At 36.3% G+C, this 14,128-nt stretch overlaps 1 protein-coding gene across 1 annotated transcript; it reads right to left on the bottom strand.

Annotated features, from left to right (window-relative positions):
* Positions 1-9,787: 9,787 nt before the first annotated feature.
* LOC128652602 (olfactory receptor 1019-like) lies at positions 9,788-10,873 on the bottom strand. The gene has a single exon (XM_053705534.1). The coding sequence runs from the start codon at positions 10,871-10,873 to the stop codon at positions 9,788-9,790; it is 1,086 nt and encodes a 361-aa protein (XP_053561509.1).
* Between the last annotated feature and the right edge of the window lie 3,255 nt (positions 10,874-14,128).

The following is a 14,128-nucleotide window of genomic DNA, read 5'->3' as shown; positions in this document are numbered from 1 at the left end:
CCTACAGTTACCAGCTTATCCAGTTCAGAGGTGACAAGGCAGATCAAAAGGATACCACAGGATTCACTAAGACATTTTACAACCCAATATTTAGCATTTCAGCACAGATGGCCGTTTCATCACAGATGGTGTACAAGGCCTTGATTTTATCTCATCAGTTCCTATCACCAATAGCCTAAGGACGTCACATTCTACCCCCCTGATCTAATGATGTCATCTGGTCTCTGAAGAATTTACAGCTGAGTGTGGGCTGGGTTGTGTGAAAGAATAAATGACAATATAAGTTAGTTGCCATTGTAGGCTAGGCTAAGCTCTCTTCTCACTCACCTCTCCCCTTCCATCTCTCTCTCTCCCCTTTTCCACCTTCCCTTTCCTCCCCTTACATTAGTCAGTAACTTGTTTCTATGTAAATACTTATTTTCTGTCTAATAAAAGATATAATTTCTTAAAGCAGCATCCTGATTTCCTAAGATAAAGGTAATATTAGTGAGGAAATAGTAACTAAAAGGTAGCAGATTCTACATAATTAAAAAAAGGCAGCAGAAATAAAAGTTGTATCTGGCGTGCCAGAAAAATAGTTAATAACACAACTCTGTAACTTTGACTTCTATAAAGTACTTCAATGTTGCTGATTTTAAGTTGTCTATCACATATGAGGAAGAGGGGAAAAATCAATGATATTAGGTAAATGTAAGAGCCTCTATTTAGGAACTGTGTCCTATATTGCCCTATATTAGGGTAGATAAGCCATTTTTTTACACTAAATAAGCCCCCCTAATTAAAAATATCAATTAGTAGATAGTCTAAAATCTTTTAAACTGCACTCTCTTAATTTTAGACTATCTACTAATTGATATTTTTATTTGTTGCTGTAACATTTGTTGTAACATTTGGGACATATTGTGGGAAGGATGGGGAAGGGATATATAGCATATTTAGTGTAAAAAAGTGGCTTATCTACCTTAATATAGGGCAATACAGGACACAGTTCCTAAATAGAGGCTCTTACATTTACCTCATATGTGATAAACAACTTAAAATCAGCAACATTGAAGTACTTTATAGAAGTCAAAGTAACAGAGTTGTGTTTTTAACTATTTTTCTGGCACGCCAGATACTTCTATTTCTGCTGCCTTTTTTTAATTAATACTAGTAAAAGTTAAATTTTAAGTGGAAAAATATATACTTTATGTGTAGAAAGAGCATACTTTTCCCTATTCTCTCCATAGGATTTTTTTCTTTGATTTATATGTGGATGGGTGTCATTTGGTAAGTATGTTTTCATTACTTAAGACACTCTCAGCTATGGTTTGGCACTTTATGTATTTATATAAAGTTCTAAATATATGTATTGTACTTATATTTGCCATGATTAAGTTTTTCAGTATATTTCCATTTTGCAGCCTGTCAGTTTCATATCTGGGAAATGCTTTTTTATTTCTTACCTGGGGTATAGTCTCTTTTTCAAATTGACTGTCTTTTAAATTTGCGGGCAGAATTAGGCTCGCGAGGGTGCAAAATGCCAACGTTTATTGCGTCATTCTTGCCGCAAGTTTTTTTGGCGCAAAGTTATGTTCATTGACACAAATTCGTCATTTCCGGCGTCTTAGTGTATGCCGAGTCCTTCACAAGGTTGCGTCATCTATGACGCGAGTGTGTCGTTTTCAGACGTTTTTGGCGCCAAAAAATATTTTTCTTTTTGTTGTACGTCATACTTGGCGCCAAATATTTTCATATTTAAGACCCCATTCCTATTTGCCTCTTGCCTTTTTCTATGTCAGAGTGCTATGCTGTTTGCATTTTTTCCCATTCCTGAAACTGCCATATAAGGAAATTGATAATTTTGCTTTATATATTGTTTTTTTCTCTTACATTTGCAAGATGTCTCAATCTGATCCTGTCTCAGAATTCACTGTCGGATCCCTGCTGCCTGATAACAGTTCTACTAAAGCTAAGTGCATTTGTTGTAAACTTGTGGAGATTATACCTCCAGCTGTGGTTTGTAATAGTTGTCATGATAAACTTTTACATGCAGAAAATGTATCCATTAGTAGTAGTTCATTACCTGTTGCTGTTCCCTCAACATCTAATACACAAGATATACCTGTAAATTTAAAAGAATTTATTTCTGATTCTATTCAAAAGGCTTTGTCTGCCATTCCGCCTTCTAATAAAAGGTCTTTTAAAACTTCTCATAGAGTTGATGAAATTTCAAATGACCGGCAACATACTGATTTATCTTCCTCTGATGAGGATCTATCTGATTCAGAAGATCCTGCCTCAAATATTGACACTGACAAATCCTCTTATTTATTTAAAATGGAGTATATTCGTTCTTTATTAAAAGAAGTGCTGATTACATTGGATATGGAGGAAACTAGTCCTCTTGATATTAAAACTAGTAAACGTTTAAATTCTGTTTATAAACCTCCTGTGGTTATTCCAGGGGTCTTTCCAGTTCCTGATGCTATTTCTGATATGATTTCTAAAGAATGAAATAGACCTGGTACTTCTTTTATTCCTTCTTCAAGGTTTAAAAAATTGTATCCTTTGCCAGCAATTAGATTGGAGCTTTGGGAAAAAGATCCCCAAAGTTATGGGGCTATCTCTACTCTTGCTAAACGTACTACTATTCCTACAGAAAATAGTACTTCTTTTAAAGATCCTTTAGATAGGAAACTTGAATCTTATCTAAGGAAGGCATATTTATATTCAGGTCATCTTCTTAGGCCTGCAATTTCTTTGGCTGATGTTGCAGCTGCTTCAACTTTTTGGTTGGAGACTTTAGCGCAACAAGTATCGGATCATGATTTGTCTAGCATTGTTAAGTTGATTCAACATGCTAATAATTTCATTTGTGATGCCATTTTTGGTATCAGCAAAATTGATGTTACATATTTGTCTTTAGCTATTTTAGTTAGAAGAGCTTTGTGGTTCAAATCTTGGAATGCTGATATGACTTCTAAGTCCAGATTGCTATCTCTTTCTTTCCAAGGTAATATATTATTTGGTTCTCAGTTAGATTCAATAATTTCAACTGTCACTGGAGGGAAGGGAGTTTTTTTTGCCTCAGGATAAAAAAACCTAAGGGTAAATTTAAAGCTTCTAACCATTTTCGTTCCTTTCGACATAATAAGGAACAGAAATCTAATCCTTCCCCAAAGGAATCTGTTTCCAATTGGAAACCTTCTTCAAATTGGAATAAATCCAAGCCATTTAAGAGATCAAAGCCAGCCCCCAAGTCCATGGCCCTCATTCCAGCTCAGCTGGTAGGGGGCAGATTAAACATTTTCAAAGATGTTTGGATCAATTCGGTCCAAAATCATTGGATTCAGAGTATTGTCTCTCAGGGGTACAGAATAGGATTCAGAGTAAGACTGCCTGTGAGAAGATTTTTTCTCTCATGCATTCCAGTGAACCCAGTAAAGGCTCAGGCTTTCCTGACAGCTCCAATAATCTTTTCAAAGGTTCTCGGTGCCCTACTCTCTGTAATCAGAGAGCGGGGTATTGCAGTGTTTCCTTATTTGGACGATATCTTGGTACTCGCTCAGTCTTTACGTTCTGCAGAATCTCACATGAATCAACTAGTGTTGTTTCTTCAAAGACATGGTTGGAGGATCAATTTACCAAAAATTTCTTTGATTCCTCAGACAAAGATAACCTTTTTAGGTTTCCAGATAGATTCAGTGTCCATGACTTTGTCTCTAACAGACAAGAGACATTTGAAATTGGTTGCAGCCTGTCAGAACCTTCAGTCTCAGTCATTCCCTTCAGTAGCTATGTGCATGGAAATTTTAGGTCTCATGACTGCAGCATCAGACGCGATCCTCTTTGCTTGTTTTCATATGAGAGCTCTCCAGCTTTGTATGCTGAACCAATGGTGCAGGGATTATACAAGGATAACACAATTAATATTCTAGGGGCCCTTTCATTCACCCAACCTGGACTGTGATCACAACAGACACAAGTCTTTCAGCTTGGGGACCTGTTTGGGGATCTCTAACAGCACAAGGGGTTTGGAAATCTCAAGAGGCGAGATTACCAATCAATATTTTGAAACTCCGTGCGATTCTCAAGGCTCTTCAGTTTTGGCCTCTGTTGAAGAGAGAACCGCTTCAGGCGGAAGCAGTGGATACGTTGACACTTCCATGGTGTTACCAACCTTCTTATATCTTCCCGCCTCTAGTTCTTCTTCCAAGAGTGATTTCCAAGATCATTATGGAACAATTGTTTGTGTTGCTGGTAGCTCCAGCATGGTCTCACAGGTTTTGGTATGCGTATCTTGTTCGGATGTCCAGTTGCCAACCTTGGCCACTTCCATTAAGGCCAGACCTTCTGTCTCAAGGTCCATTTTTCCATCAGGATCTCAAATCATTAAATTTGAAGGTATGGAAATTGAACGCTTAGTGCTTAGTCATAGAGGTTTCTCTGACTCAATGATTAATACTATGTTGCAGGCTCGTAAATCTGTTTCTAGAAAGATTTATTATCGAGTTTGTAAGACTTACATTTCATGGTGTTCTTCTCATAAATTCTCTTGGCATTCTTTTAGATTTCCTAGAACTTTACAATTTCTTCAGGATGGTTTGGATAAAGGTTTGTCTGCAAGTTTCTTGAAAGGACAAATCTCTGCTCTTTCTATTTTATTCCACAGGAAAATTGCTAAACTTCCTGATATTCATTGTTTTGTTCAGGCTTTGGTTCGTATCAAGCCTGTCATTAAATCAATCTCTCCTCCTTGGAGTCTTAATTTGGTTTTAAAGGCTTTACAGGCTCCACCATTTGAACCTATGCATTCTTTAGACATTAAACTACTTTCTTGGAAAGTGTTGTTCCTTTTGGTCATCTCTTCTGCTAGAAGAGTTTATGAATTATCTGCTCTTTCTTGTGATTCTCCTTTTCTGATTTTTCATCAGGATAAGGCAGTTTTGCGGACTTTATTTAAATTCTTACCTAAGGTTGTGAATTCTAACAACATTAATAGAGAAATTGTTGTCCCTTCTTTGTGTCCTAATCCTAAGAATTCTTTGGAGAGATCTTTACATTCTTTGGATGTGGTGAGAGCTCTGAAATATTATGTTGAAGTCACTAAAGATTTCAGGAAGACTTCTAGTCTATTTGTTATCTTTTCTGGTTTCAGGAAAGGTCAGAAGGCTTCTGCCATTTCTTTGGCATCGTGGTTAAAGCTGTTTATTCATCAAGCTTATTTGGAGTCGGGTAAAGCCTTGCCTCAGAGAATTACAGCTCATTCTACTAGATCAGTTTCCACTTCTTGGGCTTTTAAGAATGAAGCTTCAGTTGATCAGGTTTGCAAAGCAGCAACTTGGTCTTTTTTGCATACATTTACTAAATTCTACCATTTTGATGTATTTGCTTCTTCAGGAGCAGTTTTTGGTAGGAAAGTTCTTCAGGCAGCTGTTTCAGTTTGATTCTTCTGCTTATGATTTAAGTTTTTCTTTTTCTTTTTTGAGAATAAACTTATATTTGGGTTGTGGAATAATTTTTTTCAGTGAAATGACTTTTTATTTTGTCCCTCCCTCTCTAGTGACTCTTGCGTGGAGTTCCACATCTTGGGTATTGCTATCCCATATGTCACTAGCTCATGGACTCTTGCCAATTACATGAAAGAAAACATAATTTACAGTTGTGCTCATAAGTTTACATACCCTAGCAGAATTTATGATTTCTTGGCCATTTTTCAGAGAATATGAATAATAACACAAAAACTTTTCTTTCACTCATGGTTAGTGTTTGGCTGAAACCATTTATTATCAATCAACTGTGTTTACTCTTTTTAAATCATAATGACAACAGAAACTACCCAAATGACCCTGCTCAAAAGTTTACATACCCTGGTGATTTTGGTCTGATAACATGCACACAAGTTGACACAAAGGGGTTTGAATGGCTATGAAAGGTAACCAACCTCACCTGTGATCTGTTTGCTTGTAATTAGTGTGTGTGTATAAAACGTCAATGAGTTTCTGGACTCTTGACAGACCCTTGCATCTTTCATCCAGTGCTGCACTGACGTTTCTGGATTCTGAGTCATGGGGAAAGAAAAAGAATTGTCTAAGGATCTGTGGGAAAAAGGTAGTTGAACTGTATAAAACAGAAAAGGTATATAAAAATATATCCAAGGAATTGAGAATGCAAATCAGCAGTGTTCAAACTCTAATTAAGAAGTGGAAAATGAGGCGTTCTGTTTGATAACATACGATAACATACTGCATTCATCTTGCCATCAATTCTGATCAAATTTCCTGTGCCTTTGTAGTTCACACATCCCCAAAACATCAGCAATCCACCTCCGTGTTTTACAGTAGGAATGGTGTACTTTTTATCATAGGCCTTGTTGACTCCTCTCCAAATGTTGCGTTTATGGTTGTGGCCAAAAAGCTCAATTTTGGTCTCATCACTCCAAATGACTTTGTGCCAGAAGGTTTGAGGCTTGTCTCTGTGCTGTTTGCCGTATTGTAAGTGGGATACTTTGTGGCATTTGTGTAGTAATGGCTTTCTTCTGGCGACTCGACCATGCAGCCCATCTTTCTTCAAGTGCCTCCTTATTGTGCATCTTGAAAAAGCCACACCACATGTCCTGTATTTCACCTGAAGTTATTTGTGGGTTTGTCTTTGCATCCCAAACAATTTTCCTGGCAGTTGTGGCTGACATTTTAGTTGGTCTACCTGACCGTGGTTTGGTTTCAATAGAACCCCTCATTTTCCACTTCTTTATTAGAGTTTGAACACTGCTGATTTGCATTCTCAATTCCTTGGATATCTTTTTATATCCCTTTCCTGTTTTATACAGTTCAACTACCTTTTCCCGCAGATCCTTTGACAATTCTTTTGTTTTCCCCATGACTCAGAATCCAGAATCGTCAGTGAAGCACTGGATGAAAGATGCAAGGGTCTGTCAGGAGTCCAGAAATTCATTGACCTTTTATACACACACACTAATTACAAGCAAACAGATCACAGGTTAGGATGGTTACCTTTAATATCCATTCAAACCTCTTTGTGTCAACTTGTGTGCATGTTATCAGGCCAAAATCACCAGGGTATGTAAACTTTTGATCAGGGTCATTTGGGTAGTTTCTTTGTCATTATGATTTAAAAAGAGTAAACACAGTTGATTGATAATAAATGGCTTCAGCCAAACACTAACCATGAGTGAAAGAAAAGTGTTTGTGTTATTATTCATATTCTCTGAAAAATGGCCAAGAAATCATAAATTCTGCCAGGGTATGTAAACTTATGAGCACAACTGTATGTAAGAACTTATCTGATAAATTAATTTCTTTCATATTGGCAAGAGTCCATGAGGCCCACCCCTTTTTTATGGTGGTTATGATTTTTTTGTATTTTGCACAATTATTTCCAAATTCCTTTGTTGATGCTTTTTACTCCTTTATCACCCCACTTCTTGGCTATTCGTTAAACTGAATTGTGGGTGTGGTGAGGGGTGTATTTATAGGCATTTTGAGGTTTGGGAAACTTTGCCCCTCCTGGTAGGATTGTATATCCCATACGTCACTAGCTCATGGACTCTTGCCAATATGAAAGAGATAAATTTATCAGGTAAGTTCTTACATAAATTATGTTTTTATTGTTGCACTATTACTTCCATATACTTGGATGTTTTCCATCCTTTAATTTGTTCCCAATTATCCATGTTTAAAAATACTTTTATTTTGGTATTTGAAATCTGCCTGTGGTATACCCACCTATTCTAAAAATGTCATTACTTAAGTATTGGCTATAGAAAACCTACATAAACATATACAGAAAAAGAAATTACACTCCCCCTATTGACATACAATCTCTAACTAACAAGACCTCCTACTCTGTTAAAATAAAAAAGTAAAAATTCACTCAAATATCTTGATATCTAGACGTACAGGGTACGTCTCTGGTCTTTAAAGACCAGTTTGTGTAAGACGTACCCTGTACGACATGCGTCGTTAAGGGGTTAAACACATATATCTGGAGGAAGTGTCCTCCAAGAGTAGCTAGGTCCATTCTCAACATTCCAAAAAATCTGTATTGCTCTGCAGCATTTCTTCATAGGATATTTAAGTGCTACACCCTAGATTCCGATACCATACCGCAATATGCTGTTCACCTGGGAATCTCAACCTGGAGCAAGATGCCAAAGGGTCTTGCTGATCCTTCCTGATTGTGCTACCCATAAACTTTAAACACTTTAAACATGAGGAATAAATCTCAGATGCATTTATACCGTTTAATCAATGTTCTCTACATGTAATAGTCATTATAATTATAACAGTCATTAAAATCTGACGATTTTCAGTGTTTTGAATATTTTTCTGCAATCCTTGTGTGAAAAAGCAAAGCCATTACTTCAGTTTATACTTATATTATTGTTAAGCATATTTACATATCTCCTATAGTTATCCTATCTCTTCCTTTTGCCCCCCCCCCCCTCCCTTCCTTCCCTCCCTCCTATGTTTCCTTTGACAAGTTGATGTTTTAGCTTGCTTATTCAAATTACAGGTTGCTATTTTTTTCATTTGTTAGCACTTTATATCACGCATATGAACATTTATTCTGAGATGGAGATATACTTTACTAGGACACTATTTGGAGGATTCATTATAATAATTGTTATAATAACTGCGGCCTGTTAGGGCTTAAAAGTTACGTTAAGTGGTAGTCGACAACCGTGAAACTATTGTTATTATTTTAATTATTGTAATGACAACCTTTCATTTTCATGTTTGTACTTGTTTTATTATTCAATGAAAAGTTTAAAAAAAAAGAAAAAAAAGAGAAATGAAAAGAAATTACACTCCCGGGCTTCAGTATACAGACAGTTCTGATTTTCCTGCAAGCTCAGCCCATTTAAATAGGTTGGGATGGGTTTTGCATTTACTAAACTAAGATACACTACATAGTTACAATTAGGTACAGGATATTACATTACTTTTATGTTGTGTTTATTTGTAAGAAATGCATCTCTAATACACATTGATCTTATATTATGTATTTGTTTGGTGGGCTTTTTCATTCTTTATAATTATATCTTTAATTGTTATTAAATACGTTTGGACATTTAAAAATGTCCAAAAATTATAAAGTGACAATTATATAAAATCTGGTTCAAACTCACAAATTGCTGTTGTAATAATTTATCTGTGTCCTAAAAGTAAAGTACAGACGTGCTTATCATATATCATAGAAACCTCTAAAGCTTTATTGCTGCATGAAAAACATAATGATAATAATTATAATAATAAATAATAATAATAATAATTCATCTTTAAAAGTTTTATGATATGTGGTGAACAAGTCTGTATGTTACTTTTGGGACACAGATACTTTTGATGCACTAAACGACAGTTAAGCACGTCTTGTAGGTGTGTGTGTGGGGGGAATAACCAAAATTTATTTTCTAGCAATTCAGCATACTTTTCTAATTCAAATGTTGGCTATTCAAAAGGATTAGAATGGTTTTGAATTAGAAACCAAAAGTCACCCATGGTTACAAGTGATGTTTTTAAATTCTAATGGATTGGACTCTCAAACTGATGTTTTTATGAAAATTATTTTAATAATAGTAATATAACACATTTGTAATGCATTGTATTTGTAATTCCACATATTATTAATAAGGAATCTCAAGACGATGGCATGGGATTCTGCAACCACTAAAAAATAATAATAATCACAAACCATGTTTTACTGTAAACTGTTTATTATAATACAAAATATTCTGAAACAAGGAAATTGTGTACTTTTAATCACTTTACTGTATAAATATAACTTAGAAAGTTAGATTAATTCCTCCTAAAAACTTGTGAAAAGCACTTTGCAGCTCCCTGCTCCGCAAACTGTAGATAATAGGGTTTAATATAGGTATAACTACTGTGTAAAACACAGCAGCTACTTTGTCTTGATCCGAAAAATATTTTGCGCCAGGTCGGAGGTACATAAATAAAATAGTTCCATAAAAAACAGAAACAACTGTTAGATGTGATGAACAAGTATAAAAAACTTTGCTCCTTCCATCTGTTGATTTAATCCTTAGGACAGTATATACAATATATCCATAGGAGAGAAGTATGGTGAGCACAGATAAGCCACTGACGCATGACACTGAAGCTAGAAGTACTATCTGATTCCCTGAAGTATCAGAGCAGGCAAGTTTTAACAAAGGAGGATAGTCGCAATAAAAATGGTGGATATTTTTAGTGCTGCAGAAGTTTAATTGTAAAGCATATGAAGCATTTAAGAGGGAACACGAAATGGCACTAGTGTAACACCCAGCTATTAATCTTCTGCACACAGCATCAGTCATAATAAGGTGATAAAACAATGGTTTGCACACTGCGGCACAGCGGTCACATGCCATCACCGCTAGTATCAGGCACTCCAGGCTTCCAAATATACTAAATACAACAAGCTGAATCATACAGCCAGAGTAAGAGATTGCTTTGTTCCCAATAATTAGAATGTCCATTAATTTTGGGGTGATTACAGAAGAGTAACAGAGATCTGTAAATGACAAGTGACTAAGGAAGAAGTACATTGGATTGTGAAGGCTGGGTGTGATTACAAACAACATGATTATACCTATATTCCCCACCATAGTAAGAGTATACATAAGCATAAATAGTACAAAGAGGTAAAGCTGAATTGCTGGATCATCTGTTAGTCCTAGAAGAACAAATTGGCCTACAAATGTGTGATTGCTTGTGCCTAAATAGGATTTGTATGAGAACAGATGAAACATTATATCATAATGAGTAATCTGCACAAAATACAGCACTGGACACAATGTAACATAAGAGAAGCAAATATTAGGGCGGTGCAACCAATTGAAAGGAAGGAAAAGCAAGCGAGAGTCCATTTGTGTATATTGTCCACATTATTTTTATTTCCTTTATATAAATATAGATACCATGATTAGCTGAAGACAATATGGATAATGTTAATTTTTCTTCTTTCGAGGGTTTCTTTTCATTCTGCCATTTCTTGTTTTTTTCCTAAAGTAAAAATATAAACAGACTGCTAGAAAGGTTTAGATAGAAAATGACAGTCATAGGCCTTAGATTTTAATAGACACTCCTCTGTGAAATGAATATCTCACTGAAAAAAATATCTTCAACATTGTAACTGGAAAATTGTGAAATTATCGATGCATATAACAAGTTCCACTGCGAAGGATATCAGCATCACAAAACCACATTCAAAATATTACAAATCAAATTCAAATTTCTCGCTCTATAAAACATTCCACGCTAACATATACACAGAAGAAACATTTAAATAAGTTAAAAAAAAATTGAAGAGAAATAAAAAGGGAGGCAGCTTTGAATTAAATTCCCCACTTCTAGAAAAACCCAGAATACTCACTGTTAAGCCCTGTTTGTGTCTGCAAGGCTTTGTGAGATGGTTCTTGCTTTATCCAGCGAGACTACTTTATCCTAATAAAATAGACCTGAACATATTTTACAATTACAGACATTTATAAAGCACATTTTGCAAGTATGGTTATTAAGTTTTGTGGTTGTAACGATTGCTTTTTGCTGTTGCTAGTGGTTCTTGTACAGGGAGTGCAGAATTATTAGGCAAATGAGTATTTTGACCACATCATCCTCTTTATGCATGTTGTCTTACTCCAAGCTGTATAGGCTCGAAAGCCTACTACCAATTAAGCATATTAGGTGATGTGCATCTCTGTAATGAGAAGGGGTGTGGTCTAATGACATCAACACCCTATATCAGGTGTGCATAATTATTAGGCAACTTCCTTTCCTTTGGCAAAATGGGTCAAAAGAAGGACTTGACAGGCTCAGAAAAGTCAAAAATAGTGAGATATCTTGCAGAGGGATGCAGCACTCTTAAAATTGCAAAGCTTCTGAAGCGTGATCATCGAACAATCAAGCGTTTCATTCAAAATAGTCAACAGGGTCGCAAGAAGCGTGTGGAAAAACCAAGGCGCAAAATAACTGCCCATGAACTGAGAAAAGTCAAGCGTGCAGCTGCCAAGATGCCACTTGCCACCAGTTTGGCCATATTTCAGAGCTGCAACATCACTGGAGTGCCCAAAAGCACAAGGTGTGCAATACTCAGAGACATGGCCAAGGTAAGAAAGGCTGAAAGACGACCACACTGAACAAGACACACAAGCTGAAACGTCAAGACTGGGCCAAGAAATATCTCAAGACTGATTTTTCTAAGGTTTTATGGACTGATGAAATGAGAGTGAGTCTTGATGGGCCAGATGGATGGGCCCGTGGCTGGATTGGTAAAGGGCAGAGAGCTCCAGTCCGACTCAGACGCCAGCAAGGTGGAGGTGGAGTACTGGTTTGGGCTGGTATCATCAAAGATGAGCTTGTGGGGCCTTTTCGGGTTGAGGATGGAGTCAAGCTCAACTCCCAGTCCTACTGCCAGTTTCTGGAAGACACCTTCTTCAAGCAGTGGTACAGGAAGAAGTCTGCATCCTTCAAGAAAAACATGATTTTCATGCAGGACAATGCTCCATCACATGCGTCCAAGTACTCCACAGCGTGGCTGGCAAGAAAGGGTATAAAAGAAGAAAATCTAATGACATGGCCTCCTTGTTCACCTGATCTGAACCCCATTGAGAACCTGTGGTCCATCATCAAATGTGAGATTTACAAGGAGGGAAAACAGTACACCTCTCTGAACAGTGTCTGGGAGGCTGTGGTTGCTGCTGCACGCAATGTTGATGGTGAACAGATCAAAACACTGACAGAATCCATGGATGGCAGGCTTTTGAGTGTCCTTGCAAAGAAAGGTGGCTATATTGGTCACTGATTTGTTTTTGTTTTGTTTTTGAATGTCAGAAATGTATATTTGTGAATGTTGAAATGTTATATTGGTTTCACTGGTAAAAATAAATAATTGAAATGGGTATATATTTGTTTTTTGTTAAGTTGCCTAATAATTATGCACAGTAATAGTCACCTGCACACACACATATCCCCCTAAAATAGCTATAACTTTAAAAAAACTAAAAACTACTTCCAAAACTATTCAGCTTTGATATTGAGTTTTTTGGGTTCATTGAGAACATGGTTGTTGTTCAATAATAAAATTAATCCTCAAAAATACAACTTGCCTAATAATTCTGCACTCCCTGTATACTGTGCACTTAACATGACTATAGCTTAGATTACAAATCGAGTGCAAAAGGGTTTTGTATGGTGTATTAACATTGCTTGAGCACAATCCATAACTCTTCCATTTATACTCTCATATCAAAGTGTTTGTTTCTTGCTTAAAGGACCAGTCAACACAGTAGATTTGCATAATCAACAAATGCAAGATAACAAGACAATGCAATAGCACTTAGTCTGAACTTCATATGAGTAGTAGATTTTTTTTCTGACAATTTTAATAGTTATGTATTTCCCCACTCCCCTTGTACCATGTGACAGCCATCAGCCATTCACAAATGCATACACACTTTTTCTTGCACATGCTCAGTAGGAGCTGGTGACTCAAAAAGTTTAAATATAAAAAGACTGTCCACATTTTGTTAATAGAAGTAAATTGGAAAGTTGTTTAAAATAGCATGCTCTATCTGAATAATGAAAGTTTAATTTTGATTGAGTGTCCCTTTAAGTGAAATTCTAGTGGATGCTAACCTCTGTATTTTGGATAGACTTCAATGGGGGTGTGCAGTAAACGTCATGTCAGCTGGTGCTCAAATGCTAAGCTGATGTAGTGTTGAAGTAGTGCAGAAACACACACACACACACACATACATACACATACATACATACACACACATAGATACATACATGCATGCACACACACAAATACACACACATACACACACACATACATACATACACACACACATACATACACACACAAATACACACACACATACAGTATACCTACATGCATACATACACACATACATACACACACAGACACACACACAGACGCACATACATACATACATACATACACACAAACATACATACACATACACACACACCAACATACATGCATACATACAAACATAAATGCACACATACACACACATAGATACATACATACATACACACACACACACACGCACAAATACACACACACACATACATGCATACACACATATAGATACATA

Source organism: Bombina bombina, chromosome 3 (assembly GCF_027579735.1).
Source record: "Bombina bombina isolate aBomBom1 chromosome 3, aBomBom1.pri, whole genome shotgun sequence".
NCBI lineage: Eukaryota > Metazoa > Chordata > Amphibia > Anura > Bombinatoridae > Bombina > Bombina bombina.
The sequence above is the reverse complement of the archived record's forward strand: the minus strand, read 5'-3'. Positions and strand labels throughout refer to the sequence as shown.

Bases quoted from the DNA above. Each gene is read 5' to 3' on its own strand.
- LOC128652602 (XM_053705534.1), bottom strand. From the start codon at position 10,873: ATGGACTCTCGCTTGCTTTTCCTTCCTTTCAATTGGTTGCACCGCCCT.